This window comes from Electrona antarctica (genome assembly GCF_951216825.1).
Source record: "Electrona antarctica genome assembly, chromosome: 24".
Classification (NCBI taxonomy): Eukaryota; Metazoa; Chordata; class Actinopteri; order Myctophiformes; family Myctophidae; genus Electrona; species Electrona antarctica.
This window is the reverse complement of record NC_136803.1, coordinates 14268144-14285084: the sequence shown is the minus strand read 5'-3', so window position 1 is coordinate 14285084 and position 16941 is coordinate 14268144. Positions and strand designations below refer to the sequence as shown.

The 16941-nt window shown below is 43.1% G+C and overlaps 1 protein-coding gene across 2 annotated transcripts in view; it reads right to left on the bottom strand.

The window, feature by feature from the left end:
• Positions 1 to 16121, bottom strand: part of runx1 (RUNX family transcription factor 1) — a 32582-nt gene extending 16461 nt beyond the window's left edge. For both annotated transcript variants that reach the window (XM_079495050.1, XM_079495051.1), the window contains exons 1-4: positions 15425 to 16121; positions 11296 to 11438; positions 10690 to 10800; positions 5750 to 5906 (exon numbers count right to left, since the gene is read on the bottom strand). In XM_079495050.1, coding sequence (XP_079351176.1) covers positions 5750 to 5906; positions 10690 to 10800; positions 11296 to 11438; positions 15425 to 15452 — 439 coding nt within the window. In that variant the 5' untranslated portion in view covers positions 15453 to 16121. The remainder of the gene's footprint in view (positions 1 to 5749; positions 5907 to 10689; positions 10801 to 11295; positions 11439 to 15424) is intronic.
• Between the last annotated feature and the right edge of the window lie 820 nt (positions 16122 to 16941).

Genomic DNA, 16941 nt, shown 5'->3' with positions numbered 1-16941 from the left:
AGTAGACACATGTGGGCAATGCCAGGTGTCTCTCTCACTCTCTCTCTCTCTCTCTCTCTCTCTCTCTCTCTCTCTCTCTCTCTCTCTCTCTCTCTCTCTCTCTCTCTCTCTCTCTCTCTCTCTCTCTCTCTCTCTCTCTCTCTCTCTCTCTCTCTCTCTCTCTCTCTCTCTCTCTCTCTCGCTGCCTTAGTCTCATATAAGACACTATATAACTATTGTTCAGACACAGTCTGTCTGTTCAAGAGAGAGAGACGCGTAGGTTCTTGGTATATGGTGAAAGAAGGAGATGGACAGAGAGGGTTAGTGTTTTTCTCCAAGTTGTTTACACTTTACAGAGACGGTTTTACAGAAAATGCAACAGATTGTTAGATAAACTGATGGCAGCTGGAGGGAGGGTGGAAGAGACTGAATGAGAGAGAGTCTGAAATCTCACCCCACCTCATATAGGACTCCTCATTCCTTGTATCACATTGTATACTTCGTATTGTTTTGCTTGTTTTCCCTGCAGGGTTTTTTGTGGTTTGTTGTGAAACACTTGGGAGTGAGCGAGAGAGAGAGAGAGAGAGAGAGAGAGAGAGAGAGAGAGAGAGAGAGAGAGAGAGAGAGAGAGAGAGAGAGAGAGAGAGAGAGAACAGACTATGCACCCACTGCACACAAAGCAAGGTAGAGACTGAGCTACACTTCCTAACCGGCTGCCCACTGTACCAAGACATCAGAGACTTCCCACGGATTACAATCACCCAAGGAGAGTTTGAAAACATAACATGACTAATGACAAAAAACTCCCATATCTGTTGGGTGAAGTACAACAATGTGCAAACACAGCAGCGAGATTTGTGAGCCGCTGTGACAGGAGAAGGACATCAAATGGAACACAAGCACCTTAAGGAATACATATCATTGTGTGTACACTGTTTATACCCTACACTGTTTAGTGTTTACAGCAAATGACCTCGGTCCATAGAAATACTGTTATATAAACAGAGCAACTAACATTAATTCAATTACATTTGAATAAATTGTTGCAAATGTATTTTATACTAAGTGAATGCAAAAACATTGAAATACTGCTGTCAACTTTCAATAGTCTCCTATATGGATGTATAACAATCTCTACCAGAAAATGCACAATCTTTTTATAGTTTCACAAGATAGTAGTCAAAGTTAGGGATGTCCCGATACACTTTTTTCGTTTCCGATCCGATCCCGATACCACAATTTCTGTGTTAGCCGATACCGATACCGAATACCAGAGAATAATATTTATAATAATACAAAAAGAAAAAAGATCTTATTTTGAAGTCCACCGACCGGGAATAGTGTTTATAGTTATCTAGCTATACTGTATCTCGTGTTGTGTTTATAGCAGACTCCTCACTCAAATGTGCACTTGCAGTTTGGGCAACTCCAAAGCAAACTCCACATGCCTCAACATTTTATTTACCTGCTATAGTGTCAACCCCTTACCCTGTGTAGGATCTGTGGTTAGACTGGCAATTCTGGCATACTGTATTTGCAGATACCGATATGAACCGATATGACCAAATAAGGGCCGATCCGATACTTTTCCGATACCGATACAGTATCGGGACATCTCTAGTAAAGTGTTAATGTAACACAGCTCTGTTTACACCTTTAATATATTCCTATTTATATTCAATATATATTTGTACATACATTGTTTTATCTTGATTGACAGAGAGAGAGAGAGAGAGGGTTGTGTAAATGGATGTCTCTATGGGCGGGTGTGTTTGGGTGTGGGTGAATTTCTTCTTAACCACATGAGTGTCCGTATTTCACCACATGTGTGTGTGTGTGTGTGTGTGTGTGTGTGTGTGTGTGTGTGTGTGTGTGTTAGTGTGTGGGCGGTTGCATGTCTGCATGAAGTGCTTGTGAAAAACGGGGAAGTTTGACTGACGATGACTAAGTTCTGAAATCATCCAAACCCCCCCCCCCCCCCCCACACACACACACACACACGCACGCACGCACACACACACACACACACACGCACACACACACTCCTTACTAAACCGCCAGTCCAACCACCAAACCACTGACTGTTGTCACCAGTGGAACCAGTCATAGCGTGGTGGTTCACCAGGTTGTCAGCATGTGGTTTTGGACACAGTAAAGTTGCTCAGGTGAATTAATTAACTATTATTCAATAGTGTTTTCAGGCTGACCAGCATACAGTTGATATCGCTCAGAGTATGAGTATGGAGTATGAGTATGGAGTATGAGTGTATGAGTTTGGAGTATAGAGTATGGAGTATGGAGTATGTATGAGTATGGAGTATGAGTGTATGAGTTTGGAGTATAGAGTATGGAGTATGGAGTATGTATGAGTATGGAGTATGAGTATGGAGTATGAGTGTATGAGTTTGGAGTATAGAGTATGGAGTATGTATGAGTATGGAGTATGAGTATGGAGTATGAGTGTATGAGTTTGGAGTATAGAGTATGGAGTATGGAGTATGTATGAGTATGGAGTATGAGTGTATGAGTTTGGAGTATCATAGTATGGAGTATGAGTATGATGAGTGTATGAGGGGGTCCTTGAGGGAGTTGCAGGGGGTCCCCAGCTAAATGATAGTTTGAAACCAAATGGACCCTTATGGGTCTGTGTACAACTGGAACCAAATTTTGTACACTCTCAAGAGTTAAATTAACATTGATTTTATAATATGAATGGGGGTTCCAGAGATAGAAATGCCATTAAATGGGGGTCCGTAGACTAATGTATGTCAAACTGGGGGTCCTTGAAATCAAACGGGTTGAGAATCACTGCTAAAGATCTTCTCTTATCCCCGGACGGTTAGCTTAACCGTCTGGGCACCTAGGCTGCTGAGCCAGCCTGACGGCGCGCCGTGGGTTCAACTCCCTATCCCGACGGCCTTTGCCGCGTGTCTTCCCCCCCATCTCTCTCCCCATTTCCTGTCAATCTACTTTCAACCTATCAATAAAGGCAGAAAAAGCCCAAAAAATATATCTTCTCTTATGGGGGTCCCTGGCATATCTTTTCAAATGGGGGTCCATGGGCTAATTTGGGGGTCCTTGACATGAATAAGTTTGGGAACCACTGGAGTATGGAGTTGGGGTGTTGGGCTTTAGCTAGTATCGCGTGGCCAGTCTGTTGCCTCCCTTCTCAAATGTTTTGGTCATACGGTCTGGAGCAACGGAAGCTCTGGAAATGAAGTCAAAGTCAAAGTCAAAGTCGTACGATACACAGACGTTACCGCAGTGAAATTTGTTCTCCGCATTTGACCCATCTCTTGGAGCGGTGAGCCGCAGCGTGCGCCGTGCTCGGGAATCATTAGTTGATTTGACCCCCAATCCAACCCTTGATGCTGAGTGCCAAGCAGGGAGGCATTGGGTCCCATTTTTACAGTCTTTGGTATGACCCGGCCGGGGATCGAACCCCAACCTCCCAGTTTCAGGGCACTCTAACCACAAGGCCACTGTCTGGTACCAAGTGACCAATGACCAAGTGATGAAACGAACATGACGCCTCCTCCTCCTCCCCGCCCCGCAAGGTTCCCAGTTCAAACCCGGGCTGCCCCAGAGTTAGTGTCGAAGTGTCCTTGAGCAAGACTCTGAATCCCTAATTGCTCCCGAGGCAGGTTGGTGCCTTGCATGGTTTCCTCTGGCATCGGTGTGTGAATGGGTGAATGTAATGCACAATCTCTGTAAAGCGCCTTGGATAAAGGCGCTATCTATATAAATGTACCATTTACCATTTTACTGAACACTCTAAAGACACACGCAGAACATAATATCACCTGTCAACTATATCTGCCAGACATAGCAGCCTAAACCCCTTGCATCCAGCAGCCCAGCAGTAGTCACTTGGAGTGGCAGTTGGGGCAAAAGTAGTCCCCACAACATCATTTGCTATTCTGTGCCTATCGGGTTGCAACTCGGACGGGGCTGAATCGGCTCAAGCTAACTTCACAACGTTCGACACGGCAACACCGCTCGCTTTTGCTCGCTCGCTCGGTGGTGGCTCTCGTTGCTCAAGTTTGCTTGAGACGGCGCGTTCTGAAACATCTGCAAAAATAATTGTCCGTGGTTGGCGGAAAAATAGTCGCACAAGCAGGATTAGATACTAGGAGGTGTGGGCTGGGAGTCTTAATGATTAGCGAGCCAAGCCACTGAGGCCGGTACTGAGATGGGGAATTGGTGCTGAGATGTGGCATTGGGTCTGTATTAGAATATGACAACACCCAACTCCTGTAAAAAGAAAGAAACCCTGCCAGATGCGCCGCCCAGTACGGGGCGAGGCTTCCCCTCACATATTTCTGGCAGAAGCCCTTGACGGTTGATTTCTCCATTCTTAACTTTAATCAATACACTAACAACTGACAAAAAAACAAAAAAAACAAGACCCCAAATGTGGTGAAGTCAAAAGTTATAACCGATTGTAATGGTTTCCATTAATTTATATCGAACCAAATGACCAGATTTTGGGTAAAAGCCACAGAAAGGCAACTTCCTCATACAGAAACAAATGTACATACCTGTATACCTCATACAAAAACATATTTACCATAATTTCCGGACTATAAGCCGCTACTTTTTTCCCATGCTTTGAACCCTGCAGCGGCCTATACAAGGGTGCGGCTAATCTATGGAGTTTTACAGCTAACGGCCACTAGGGGACCTTCTAAATCTATCTCTATCATGGCCACCTGCGGCTTATAGTCCAGTGCGGCTTGTACAGTATATGTACACATTTGTTTTTTTCCCTAAATTAGCTGGTGCGGCTTACATTCAGGTGCGCTTTATAGTCCGGAAATTAGTACTGTAGGCCTGGCCTACTGTACTGTACAGACACTAGGAGCCCTATCTTGTGTGCCATCAATTAGCCAATGTACAAGCTCACAAACTTTTTATTATAGCAGATGTCAAAACTACAACTACAACTAAAAAAAGTCATTACATTTTTGACATATTGCTTATAGAAACTTTAAGTACAGTACTTGAGTAAATGCACCTAGTTACTTTCCACCACTATTACTCACACGAGTAATTTGTCATAACACAGATATTTTTCACCACCTTTCAAACCAAGACAAGCTGAATGAAAATGGAGGCCTACTGCACCCCTGACAACTGGCTCATTTGCATGAAAACAAATTAGCCTCCCACAACGTGCGCTCGCTGTGCGACTGAGATATTATTGTAACAGGGACTTCTTTTTTGGGACGACGTGTTCTGAAATTCAACGGTACAAAATGATGCTACTTGGAAAATAAATTATTCAAGCGTTTGTTTTGCTGTGGGTAACTTGCATTCTAACACGCATGCATTCTAACATGCGAGTGAGTGAGCGTACTTGTGAGTGTGTGTGTGTGTGTGTGTGTGTGTGTGTGTGTGTGTGTGTGTGTGTGTGTGTGTGTGTGTGTGTGTTTGTGTGCGTGTCTTTATGATTGTCTGCGCACAGGTGTGGCAGATGACTGTGTTGTTTCTGCATAATATGTGTGTGTGTGTGTGTGTGTGTGTGTGTGTGTGTGTGTGTGTGTGTGTGTGTGTGTGTGTGTGTGTGTGTGTGTGTGTGTGTGTTCGTGCCTATGTACACATGTGTGGTGTTTTAAATAGATAAGGCAGGGCATTTGCCTGTGACTGATTTGGAGTAACTGTGGTCTTACAGCCGTTGGAGAGAGGGAGAGTGTGTGTGCGTGCATGTGTGTGTGTGTGTGAGCACGTGTGTGCGTACACTATGTCCATTATCATGGTCTCCCTGTACCTCTGCCGCTGCGTCCTACAAAGCGCAGGTCGTTGAAGCGAGCCACCTGGTTCTTGATGGCCGCCGTGTTGTTGCGGAGCTCCGCCGAGTAGTTCTCATCGTTCCCCGCCATCACCGTCACCAACGTACCGTCAGAGACGTCCCCCAGGCCCACCACCTGAGAGAGAGACAGAGAGAGAGAGAGAGAGAGAGAGAGAGAGAGAGAGAGAGAGAGAGGGAGACCTTTTTTAGTCTTTAAAAAAAAGGTTTACATTCCTTCACATAATTAGTCACAAAGACTAAACAATTTCAGATGACTTTATGGTGTATTCAAAAGACTTGCCCATGAACTTATTTGCCCATTTCTTTTTACTATTTTGAGAAACATTTTAAAATAGTTCAAATAGCTGATCTACAAGCTCATAATGTGTCTATGTAGATCGGCTAGTTGAAATATTTTTAAATGTTTTTCAAGATTGTAAAATATAGCGAAGACGTTTAGGGATAAAGGTTAAGGCGTCCCCAAGATAGGGCCATTAGGGCCCGATTTTCACCAGTGCCTGCCTTACCCCTTATCCATAAATGTCTTTGACCTATTTTTTGGGAATTTTGGAAAACATTTGTTCATTCAATTCAAAAATTCAAAAATGTTTTTCAAAATAGTAAAAAAGGCAAAGAAGTTTAGGGATGAGGGGTTTAGGAGTGACAAAAAGAGGGCCGTTACACTAAATCAGAATTTCTCAAAATGAACATTTTCAGATGGACACATACGTATACATTTAGGGGTCCTTGACACAAGAAAATGTCTGACATTGTAAACCCAGCGACACACGTGGCGAGGTCACGGTCAGGACAGACGCGGTCGGACGGGCGTAGCTGTGGTCTCTGGACCATAATATGTAGTTTGACAAGTCCACTTGATTCAGGGATTCATGTTTGCTCTGGCAGAAGTTCACTATTTGACACGCCAGGAGCAGCCAAATGCCTGTCAGCTAACTATTCCACATCTTAAATGTCATCTTAAAGGGATATTTTATATACACAAAGAGAAATATCACTTCTGGTATGTGAAGTTCACCGGCCACATCGTTGAACTTCACAATGTCACACCGTCTCCCACTTAGCTTTCCTACTGTCTGTCTCTCCTACACTGTCTCCCTCAGCTTTCCTACCGTCTGTCTCTCCTACACTGTCTCCCTCTCAGCTTTCCTACCGTCTGTCTCTCCTACACTGTCTCCCTCTCAGCTTTCCTACCGTCTGTCTCTCCTACACAGTCTCCCTCTCAGCTTTCCTACCGTCTGTCTCTCCTACACTGTCTCCCTCTCAGCTTTCCTACCGTCTGTCTCTCCTACACTGTCTCCCTCTCAGCTTTCCTACTGTCTGTCTCTCCTACACTGTCTCCCTCTCAGCTTTCCTACTGTCTGTCTCTCCTACACTGTCTCCCTCTCAGCTTTCCTACCGTCTGTCTCTCCTACACTGTCTCCCTCTCAGCTTTCCTACCGTCTGTCTCTCCTACGCTGTCTCCCTCTCAGCCTTCCTACTGTCTGTCTCTCCTACACTGTCTCCCTCTCAGCTTTCCTACCGTCTGTCTCTCCTACACTGTCTCCCTCTCAGCTTTCCTACCGTCTGTCTCTCCTACACTGTCTCCCTCTCAGCTTTCCTACGTCTGTCTCTCCTACGCTGTCTCCCTCTCAGCTTTCCTACTGTCTGTCTCTCCTACACTGTCTTGTCTCTCACCAAAGAGGACACATCATTAGAATCATTGCTACAAAATGAACAATAACCACTTGAACTCATAGCGCACCAATTATGGGGCAAACATTCTGCAAAAACAATGAGAGTGAAACAGGAAGTCCTCTAGTATAGAGCCCTGGGGGACTCCAGTCAGTATAGAGTTTAAGTGGTTAAAACATTTGTTGTACATCTGAGATAATATGAACCATCTGAGAGGGCACTGCTAATGTAGTGCCATAATGAAGAGAAGGAATTTACAGCCACTGGCAGGAAAATGTAATTATGAATGCATTTTCATAAATTGTAGCATTACTTTTTCATATATAACTATCTATGTTTTGGCAACTAAAACTAGATTTTCTGCCATAGTCTTTAACATTTATTTTTGGTCTTTATGGGGTACAAGAGCTCTGGCTGGTCAAAGGGAAGTTGCTTCAAGAAAATTGACAAACTATCACTCCTGGAAGTCACATGGGTAAAACACACGTACGCGCGCACGCGCGCGCACGCATGCACGCACGCAGGCAGGCACACACGCACACGCACACACACACACACACACACACATACAGTGGTTCGACAAGAGAGACTAGTGTCAATGGAGCATGAAAACAACCCAGCAGAACAAACAAGAGAGAGGAAACAATTATGAAGCTCTCAGATCAACCGGACAGCACTGTGTGTGTGTGTGTGTGTGTGTGTGTGTGCAGTGTGTGTGTGCATGCACAATGTGGGTGTAAATGCACAAGTGCATGCATGTGTTGATGTTATTAACATGCAATTCAGAAAATACTGTACTGTATGCTTGCAACTGCAGCATGTGTGTGTGTGTGTGTGTGTGTGTGTGTGTGTGTGTGTGTGTGTGTGTGTGTGTGTGTGCATGCGTGCGTGCGTCTCCAACCATCATCCATTATCAGTAAAAGGCAGTGACATCCGCTCATGACACCCCATAATGATCCATAACTCTCTCTCTCTCATACATAGACACACACACACGCGCGCACACGCACACACACACACATGCACCAGCACGCTAATGCATGCAACTCAATCAATCAATTTTGTGTGCTGCTGCTAAAAGCTACTTTTCTGCAAATGCATTTTGTCCCAAAGTGCATGAAAGACACCCATAATAACACACACACACACACACACACACACACACACACACACACTCACTCACACACACACTCACACGCATCGATACCGACCAAGACGCTATGCCTCAGACAGCTCTGCGTGCAGATATATGACAAGACATATTGTGTTTATTGATAATAAGTTAACCAACTGTCGCAACAGAAAAGATGCACTCGCTGACAAGACAGAAAAAAACATGAACAAAACATGGTTTGGTTTGTTGTGTTGCCCATAAAAAAAACGAGCCACATGCAGACACTTTGAAACGTTTGCTTATCGTTTGTGAACATTAGTCATATACTTGGAGGTAATCGTACACAATCTACAATCTATATACAATTGTATATAGATTGACAAGACAAACATGCTGTGTGCATATTTGTTTCTGTACCAGGTCAATCACAGCTGTCCCATGGACGCACATCCGGAGAATTTGTGAACGGAGAGGGTAGAAAGCACATGTATTTCACACACTACAGTATTATAATTTTTCTTCCAGATTTGAGATTTTGGATTTGGTCCATTTTTGTTTGTTGAAACAGTAAATCGTGCAGTTCCAGCTTTCTCTGTGTCATGCTCTACTGCAATCACTGTGTTTACTCCTCCTCAGCATTGAAGAATGACATAAGATTTATTTTTTCTTTTCTAATCTCATCTAACCCGGGTGTTGAAGCCCTAGGCTGTAGTGTGTTTTCCAGATTTGCAGGTTCAACTCAGATAAAATAAATAAATCAATAATAATAATAATAAAAATAATAATAATAATAATAATAATAAACCATTGCAAATTCACAACACAACTGCAACAAATCAAATTAATATGGGTGTGTTAGTCCAGAGTCATTTTTTGGACACAAGACTTATTTGTGTATCCCAAAGGTCAAATTAGCTTTCGTGATTTTGGGGGATAATTAACAATTACCTCAAGAAAATATTGACATTGTAATATCACTTATTTTGCCCGTATCTCATTTGGCTGACCAGTCGACACTTTTAAACCCAATATCAGCCAATGTTTCCTGTAGTTACTGTACTTTATTGGCTTTGTATAGGGCAGCATATGGACAGTATACACCTACATCTATAGCACAGCCATCCGTTAATTGTATTAGCTGCATCACGGTGTACCATGAGGAAATCAGCAACCCCTTTAAAAGAAGGCTTCTAAACCACCGATTCACAAACCACACATTTTGTATCAAACCAGAATAATGAACGAGTGTACTGTATAAAATGTAACATTTAAAAAAAAATCTTCTAAATTCTGACCGTTTTCTGAAATACCTCATGTTTCTGTATCAGTGGTGCTCAAACTATTTCATGTCAAGGACCTCCAGAATTATATGTAATTGGGCCACCGACCCCCATCTGAAAATATTATGTTGTTCCAGGGACCCCCCAGAAGCAAAGATTTGAGTACTTGGTGCCACGCTATGAGCTTGTAGATCTGCTATTTTTCAACAGCTAAAGTACAACATAATGCTTAAAACACCAAAAGGGGTTCCCGCCCAAAATGGATTAAACACTCTATTAAAATTGGCTAAATTAGCACTGCATGTTTCACTGTGTGGTCGACGCCGACAGTTGATGACTTCCTCTCTCTCTCTAGCTTCCACTTCCTGTTGCACTTTATAATAAAGCGTAAATAACAACCACATAATTCATTAATTAAAGGATAAATGAAGGAATCATAATCAATAATCCAACAATGACCTTAAAATGTATTATCCAGTTAGTGCATTTCAGCCCGAAGATTGTTACTTCAATCAACTTTTACAATCAAGAGACGGTTCATAATATGACTTTCATGATTAAATACACTGTAGTCATGATTTGATCCGTCTGTTTGTGGTTTTGTGAAAGACGATGCGCCCACACAAACCATAGCGCTGAGGCGTCATTTCAGAAAGAAATAGTGGGTGGCAAAAATGAGTCACCACTTAAGCCCCACTTCTAAAATAGCGAAAATAGGCGACACGTTGAGAGCCTGTATATCAAATATTGTCGTATACACGCATGCACACACACGCACACGCACACACACACACACACACACACACACACACACACACACACACGTGCCGCACCTTAAAGGCGATGGGCAGGGTCTTGTTGCACCTCCAGTGCGTGGGCAGAACGGAGCACAGGAAGTTGGGACTGTCTGTTCTGACCAGCTCCCCCGGATGGTCCGATATCACCTGGAAGACACACGCAAGCACGCACGCACAAACACACACACACACACACACACACACACACACACACACACACACACACACACACACACACACACACACACACACACACACACACACACACACACACACACACACACACACACACACACACACACACACACACACACACACACACACACACACACACACGTTACTTTCTATTTCCTAATTAAGGCTTGCAAATGTCCCGTGTTGTAATATCTCATGAGTGATCATGAATCAAGATAGTAAATATGTGTTGTTCTTATTTCATGCAGTATCATTTAAGCTATTATACATATTAGTAAGTTAAAGTAATATTGTTGATCTATAATCGCTGTTGATTAAATTATATTATATTATTGTATTATAAGTTATACATTATCAATAGATTAGATTAAAAACTATATTAAAACAGTCAAATACGTTTATTTTACACATATAATATTCATTCCCGATTTGCACAGTATATTGTACCTCCACCATGCCATGGTCGGCCATGCGCAGCTTCCCCACCAGGGCGGCGCCAGCTCCCGCCTCCTGGGCCAGCCCCTCGGCCATCTTACCCCCAGACGAGAGGGTGGTGGACGGGGGGGTGAACCGACGACCCGGGGCCGGGTCTGTGGAGAGAGAGAGAGAGAGAGAGAGAGAGAGAGAGAGAGAGAGAGAGAGAGAGAGAGAGAGAGAGAGAGAGAGAGAGAGAGAGAGAATATTGAAACTGACCTGAATACAATATAAACGTACTCGAATGCGAACGAAAATAAAAGCCTGGGAACCGCAAGGCTATAAACTTAAACCCATTCAGGGCGGGAACCCCTTTTGGTGTTTTAAGCATATACTTTAGCTATTTTTTGAAAAATCGTGAAAATGTGGCGCAAATCTTAGAATATATATTCTTTCAGAGCGAACGCTTTTAACTCAAATCTTTGCTTCTGGGGGGTTCCTGGAACAACATATTTTCAGATGGGTGTCGGCGGCCAATTTCATAGGCTATAATTGTTGGGGTCCTTGACATTAGAAACTACTGACATAGAAACATAGGTTTTTCAGAAGACTGTGAGGATTTAGAAGACATTTGTATAATGCCTCAGTCCTAAATGGGTTCAGTAAAAGTATCCATACTGCCATGCAGAAGTAGGCCTACTCTGTTACAAGTAAAAGTCCTGTAATCAAAAGTAAAAGCACCATGTACTTAAAGTCATTAAGAATGTCCCATTTCACGTTTTCAAATGTATAAACATCTTTTGAAAATAGCAGATATACAAGCTCACAGTTGGTAGCATTGTGATGCTAGATCTGTGTCTTGTAGATCTGCTATTTTCAAATGGCCGAAAAGAATATCAGGCTGAAGTGCATAATGTATGTGCGAAATGTGACTAAAGTTTTCAAATAATTGTAGTGGAGTAAACTTACAATATTTGGATCCGAGATGTAGCGGAGTAGAAGTAAAAGTATCGGAAATTGGAAATACTCCAGTAAAGTAAAAACAATACATCTAAATTGTACTTATGTATAGCCTACTTAGTAAATGTGTGTGCGTGCGTGTACAAACTAAATAAAGTGTGTTCGTGACACAGAACGTGTACAATTCTACCACACAAGTGTGGTGTGTCCATTTCTTTAAAAATCCCCTTCAATCCTTGCCCATGAAGAACATCACATTCGATTAACTTCAATAATATGAACTATTCTTCTACAAACGTGGCCTGACCACAAGTTATTTTTCACTGAATCCAAATCAAACCGCGCCTCTATTTCTCTCCCTCTTCGGGCCAAAGGGAAATCAACCCCAATGCACTTTAACAGACGGGGGGAAAACCACATTGAGGTTAAGACAGACATATAATGACATCACAACATACGATCAAATGACCATAAGGGAGGTCAATGTAGGCTAAAAGAGGAAGCGTATCAAAGCATGGGAAACCGAATATAATAAAGAGACCACCACATGATTTCATGGTCTGTCTGTCTGTCTGTCTGTCTTCCTGTCTGCCAATGTCTCCAATCTTTCTGTGCATCTGTCTGTCATGTCGGCCAGTTCCCACCTCACTGTGTGCGCTTATATTTGCCTAAAGGCTATGTCTGTGTGAGTGTGAGTGTGAATGTGTGTGTGTGTGTGTGTGTGTGTGTGCGTGCGTGTGTGTGCATGCGTGCGTGCGTGCGTGCGTGCGTGCGTGCGTGCGTGCGTGCGTGCGTGCGTCTGTATAATAACTCTCTGTCAGTCTGCGGGTATATGTATGTGTCTTTGTTGTCTGTTGTAATGACTCTGTGTCAGTCAGTCTGTGGTTGTATTTGTCTGTCTATTTCATAATCACTCTCTGTCAGTCAGTCAGTCCGTGGGCCTATTTGTCCGTCTGTCCGTCTCCCTCAGGTTGACGGCCGGCCTGTCAGTCAGCCAAGCCACAATCGATGCCTCATGGTGGCGGTTTGGAGTGCTTTTACACTCCTAAACCCAACACGGTTGTTGCTCTGCATACTGTCAGGAGCCGCAATGATCATTGCAAACTCACTGGATTTACAACATCTGACCTTTAAGTGTCACAACTCTTGAGCCCCTTTCACAGCAAAAGAGGATATGGGTGTGTTTTAATAACACATTGGGACCCGAGGCCGATTCTACGAATTCCTTCTAAATCAGTAGTTCTCACACAAGATTTGTACAAAAATGTTCAAAAATGTACAAGCACGAAGTGACGCGCTGCGGGCTCGTACATCTGCTATTTTTGATCAGCCAACGCAAAAATAAAAAATACACATGATGCTTTCCTGCCGGTTTTAATGGGCTAACACATTTTTAAGAAATGTTGTTATTAAATGTTACAATAGAGAGAGACTAATGTGACTTATACAAAGCATGTGCTATTAAACTGGTTGAGACGCCACGGTGCTCCGAAAATGTGCAGAGGTTAACTCATATAACACATGTGCTGTTGCACTGTCTCTGACTTACAATTTTCAAATCACATTAGACACAGGTTTTGCCCGTTGCAGATTTTGTCGTTACAATTCAAATCAAACGTATAGCTCGGAAACAGACAATTATCTCTATTATACATGGGCAACTTGCGGCCCCCACCTTCACTTAATGCGGCCCTCGGATTAATATTGGAATACTGATATAGCATTTATTTAATTTCTGCTATAATTCCAATCATGCAAACATGACCCGCTTTAATTACTTCAGTCTAAAATACTTTTCAAGATTCCAATTCCAAAATAGCAACAAAATAATTCAGGATTTAAATTCAAATATAGCAAAAAATAGCTGATCTACAAGGTCAAAACGCGTCGCTAGCTACGACCGTAATATGCAATGTGGCCCTCTGGAGTGACTGTATAAATATAGTGGCCCTCTCCATCGTCAAAGTTGCCCACCCCTGATCTGTATCATTTGAACCTGTCAATACGTATACAAGTAGCCCATGGACTATGTGTCAATGCTGGAGACAAGAAAGTGGAAACGGTGAGGTCAGGAAGGAACTGCACGGCTAAGCAGGAGGATTATTGCTTATGGGGATTATGTTTCCTATCGATTCATTATTTTTGTCAGATATGATCTGAGCCATTTAAAGTCAACACCGGGCTGCAGTCACAGTCAGAGACGATTGGTATTATTTTAAGAAGTAGAGTTTCATAGTTTTGCAGATTAATATATATTTAGCCTATACTATACTTAAATGCCCATTAAACATAGAGGCATGTTTTACATGCAGATTAAAAGTAACACATGTATGCGTGTGTGAGAGAGAGAGAGATAGAACTAGTTGATGGGGAAGTTCTATCAACGATATAAACGTTAATAAAGAGAACAACAAAATAACTGCCACACACACACACACACACACACACACACACACACCGCGCGCACATGCAGTCATCACAACTGTGTATAAACTGCACCGCAATCTCACGACCACATCTATAAGCAGCCAGATGTAAAACGTTACCCACGGCAGCAGCAAAGGCTGATGAACGATGAACCACACGTTGGCCATCAAATCTTAACCACACAATAAGGAAACTGACTGGTTTACCCTGCACGGCCACGGCACGCACCTCACGCACCCACGCACTGACTCCCATCTCCTCAAAGTCGAGGAAACATAGTTTACTCAATCCCAATTAACGTATATACCTATATAGCAAAAATTCAGGCAACCAATTTTAAGGATTCTCCCATATATGTTTTATATATGTTTTACCTAAGAAGTCCCTCATCTGACGGAATGTCAATCCTTCGCTCCTTCTCTCCTTAATTGGTAGCAAAATAGTTGATTAATTTGAAACGGCTCTAAATTGAGTGGAGGGCAGCCTCTTCTCATATACAGTATATTTACATTTTATTAGGACATTTGAACCGTTCCATCCTCACACTACCTCCACTTATGAATCATGATATGATTCGTCATCATGAGTTATATTGAGTCGCATCGCATCATGCTCCGAAAGAATGTCAAACTAAATATTTCACAAGCGTTTTACTTTTTTATGGCGACACATGTTTAGTATAGCCTACCGTTTGCGATGAGTCCTTTCAATGTAAAAATATACGACTACATAATAATAATAATAACAATAATAATAATAATAATAATAATAGTACCGTATTTTGCGTCCCACAGAAACACCATTTGTAAGCCTTATAGTTATAGTTTCCTTGGAAAATAAAGTTGATTGGAGAGTCTCAAACAGCCGGTCCGCTGGGTCCTCTAACACTTCTTATGTACTTGTTTCTCGGTTATAATTTGACAGTAAATCTCTGGTGTGCAGCGGCAGCAGCAGTTGTGGACTCCTCAACTCGTGAACTGTTGAGCGTCATTCGGAGGTCCGGAGCGGAGCGCAGGAACGGTCCCGCGGCGCGTCTCTCTCTCTCTCAGTTCGTCCCGTTAAACACCGACATTCAGCCGCTTTAAAAAAGACACTGCAAAACCACCTCAACTCCACCTCCCCGAGGACTCAATCAGAAGCAGCTGGCTGCAGGCCACCCTTTTAAAAGCTTCACACACGGGATCATTCGGGACTTTGTGTTTTTATATATTCTCTCTAAACGTCTCTCGGGTGTTTCATCATTGCGCGTCGAGAAAGAACGTGCCGTTGTTGCGATACGGAAAGAGATGTCAACAAAAAAGTGGAAGGAAAATGCATTTTCTATAAAGAGGAAGCTCAGCGCGACAACTTGTGCTGTGTTACCACATCATTCTGCGTGTGTTCCCCACATTAGCTCATAACTGTCTGTATATGTATGATAATGCGTGTGTGTCTCTCTGGAGATGAATGGACGTCCGGTCTGCGAGACAGCCTTTTACCGGCACTGGCCGCGCTGGAATGAACCGCATTGGCTGCGAGATTTTACATGTGGAAACAGGCCTGAGCCAATGAGAGGCCGGCCGGGGCGGGACGCCACGCGGGGGTCTAACCAATCAGCGTCGCGTCCGCTCGTCTAGGGGGCGGGACGACGAGGAAGAAGCGCAGAGAGAGGGGGAGGGAGGGAGGGATGGGGAAAGAGAGAGAGAGAGAGAGAGAGAGAGGAGTGTGAATGGAATTCCAGCACTAGGACTGCTGGACCGCTGGTGGTCTCGTGGTCTCGTTTCTGGGATTGTGGTTTCACAGCCAGAGACAACACGGAGAGGAGAGAGGAAAATATGAAGAAAACAATGCAATAAAAATCTTATAGCCTATATAGCCAAAACCAAGGAAAGAAGAAAAAAGGAAAGAAAGAAAGAAAGAAAGAAAGAAAGAAATAATTCAGATGGACAGAAAATGAAACAGCATGTCTTCTTTCTTTCTTTCTTTCTTTCCTTCTTTCCTTCCTTCCTTCCTTCTTTCTTTCTTTCTTTCTTTCACTCTTTTCCGGACCCTTCCCATGCATGCTCAGTGTTCTGGTGGTGTTAGTCACTGTCATGACTGCGTGTTTGCTGGATGTGATGACGTGACAATTTTCCCATCATCATCATCATCATCATCACATTATGATGTCTAGCATTCTGGATGAACCGACAGACAGACAGACAGAGACAGACAGACAGACAGACAGACAGACAGACAGACAGACAGACAGACAGACAGACAGACAGACAGACAGACAGAGAGAGTCAAAGTTGTCATTAATGCCAGCAGACA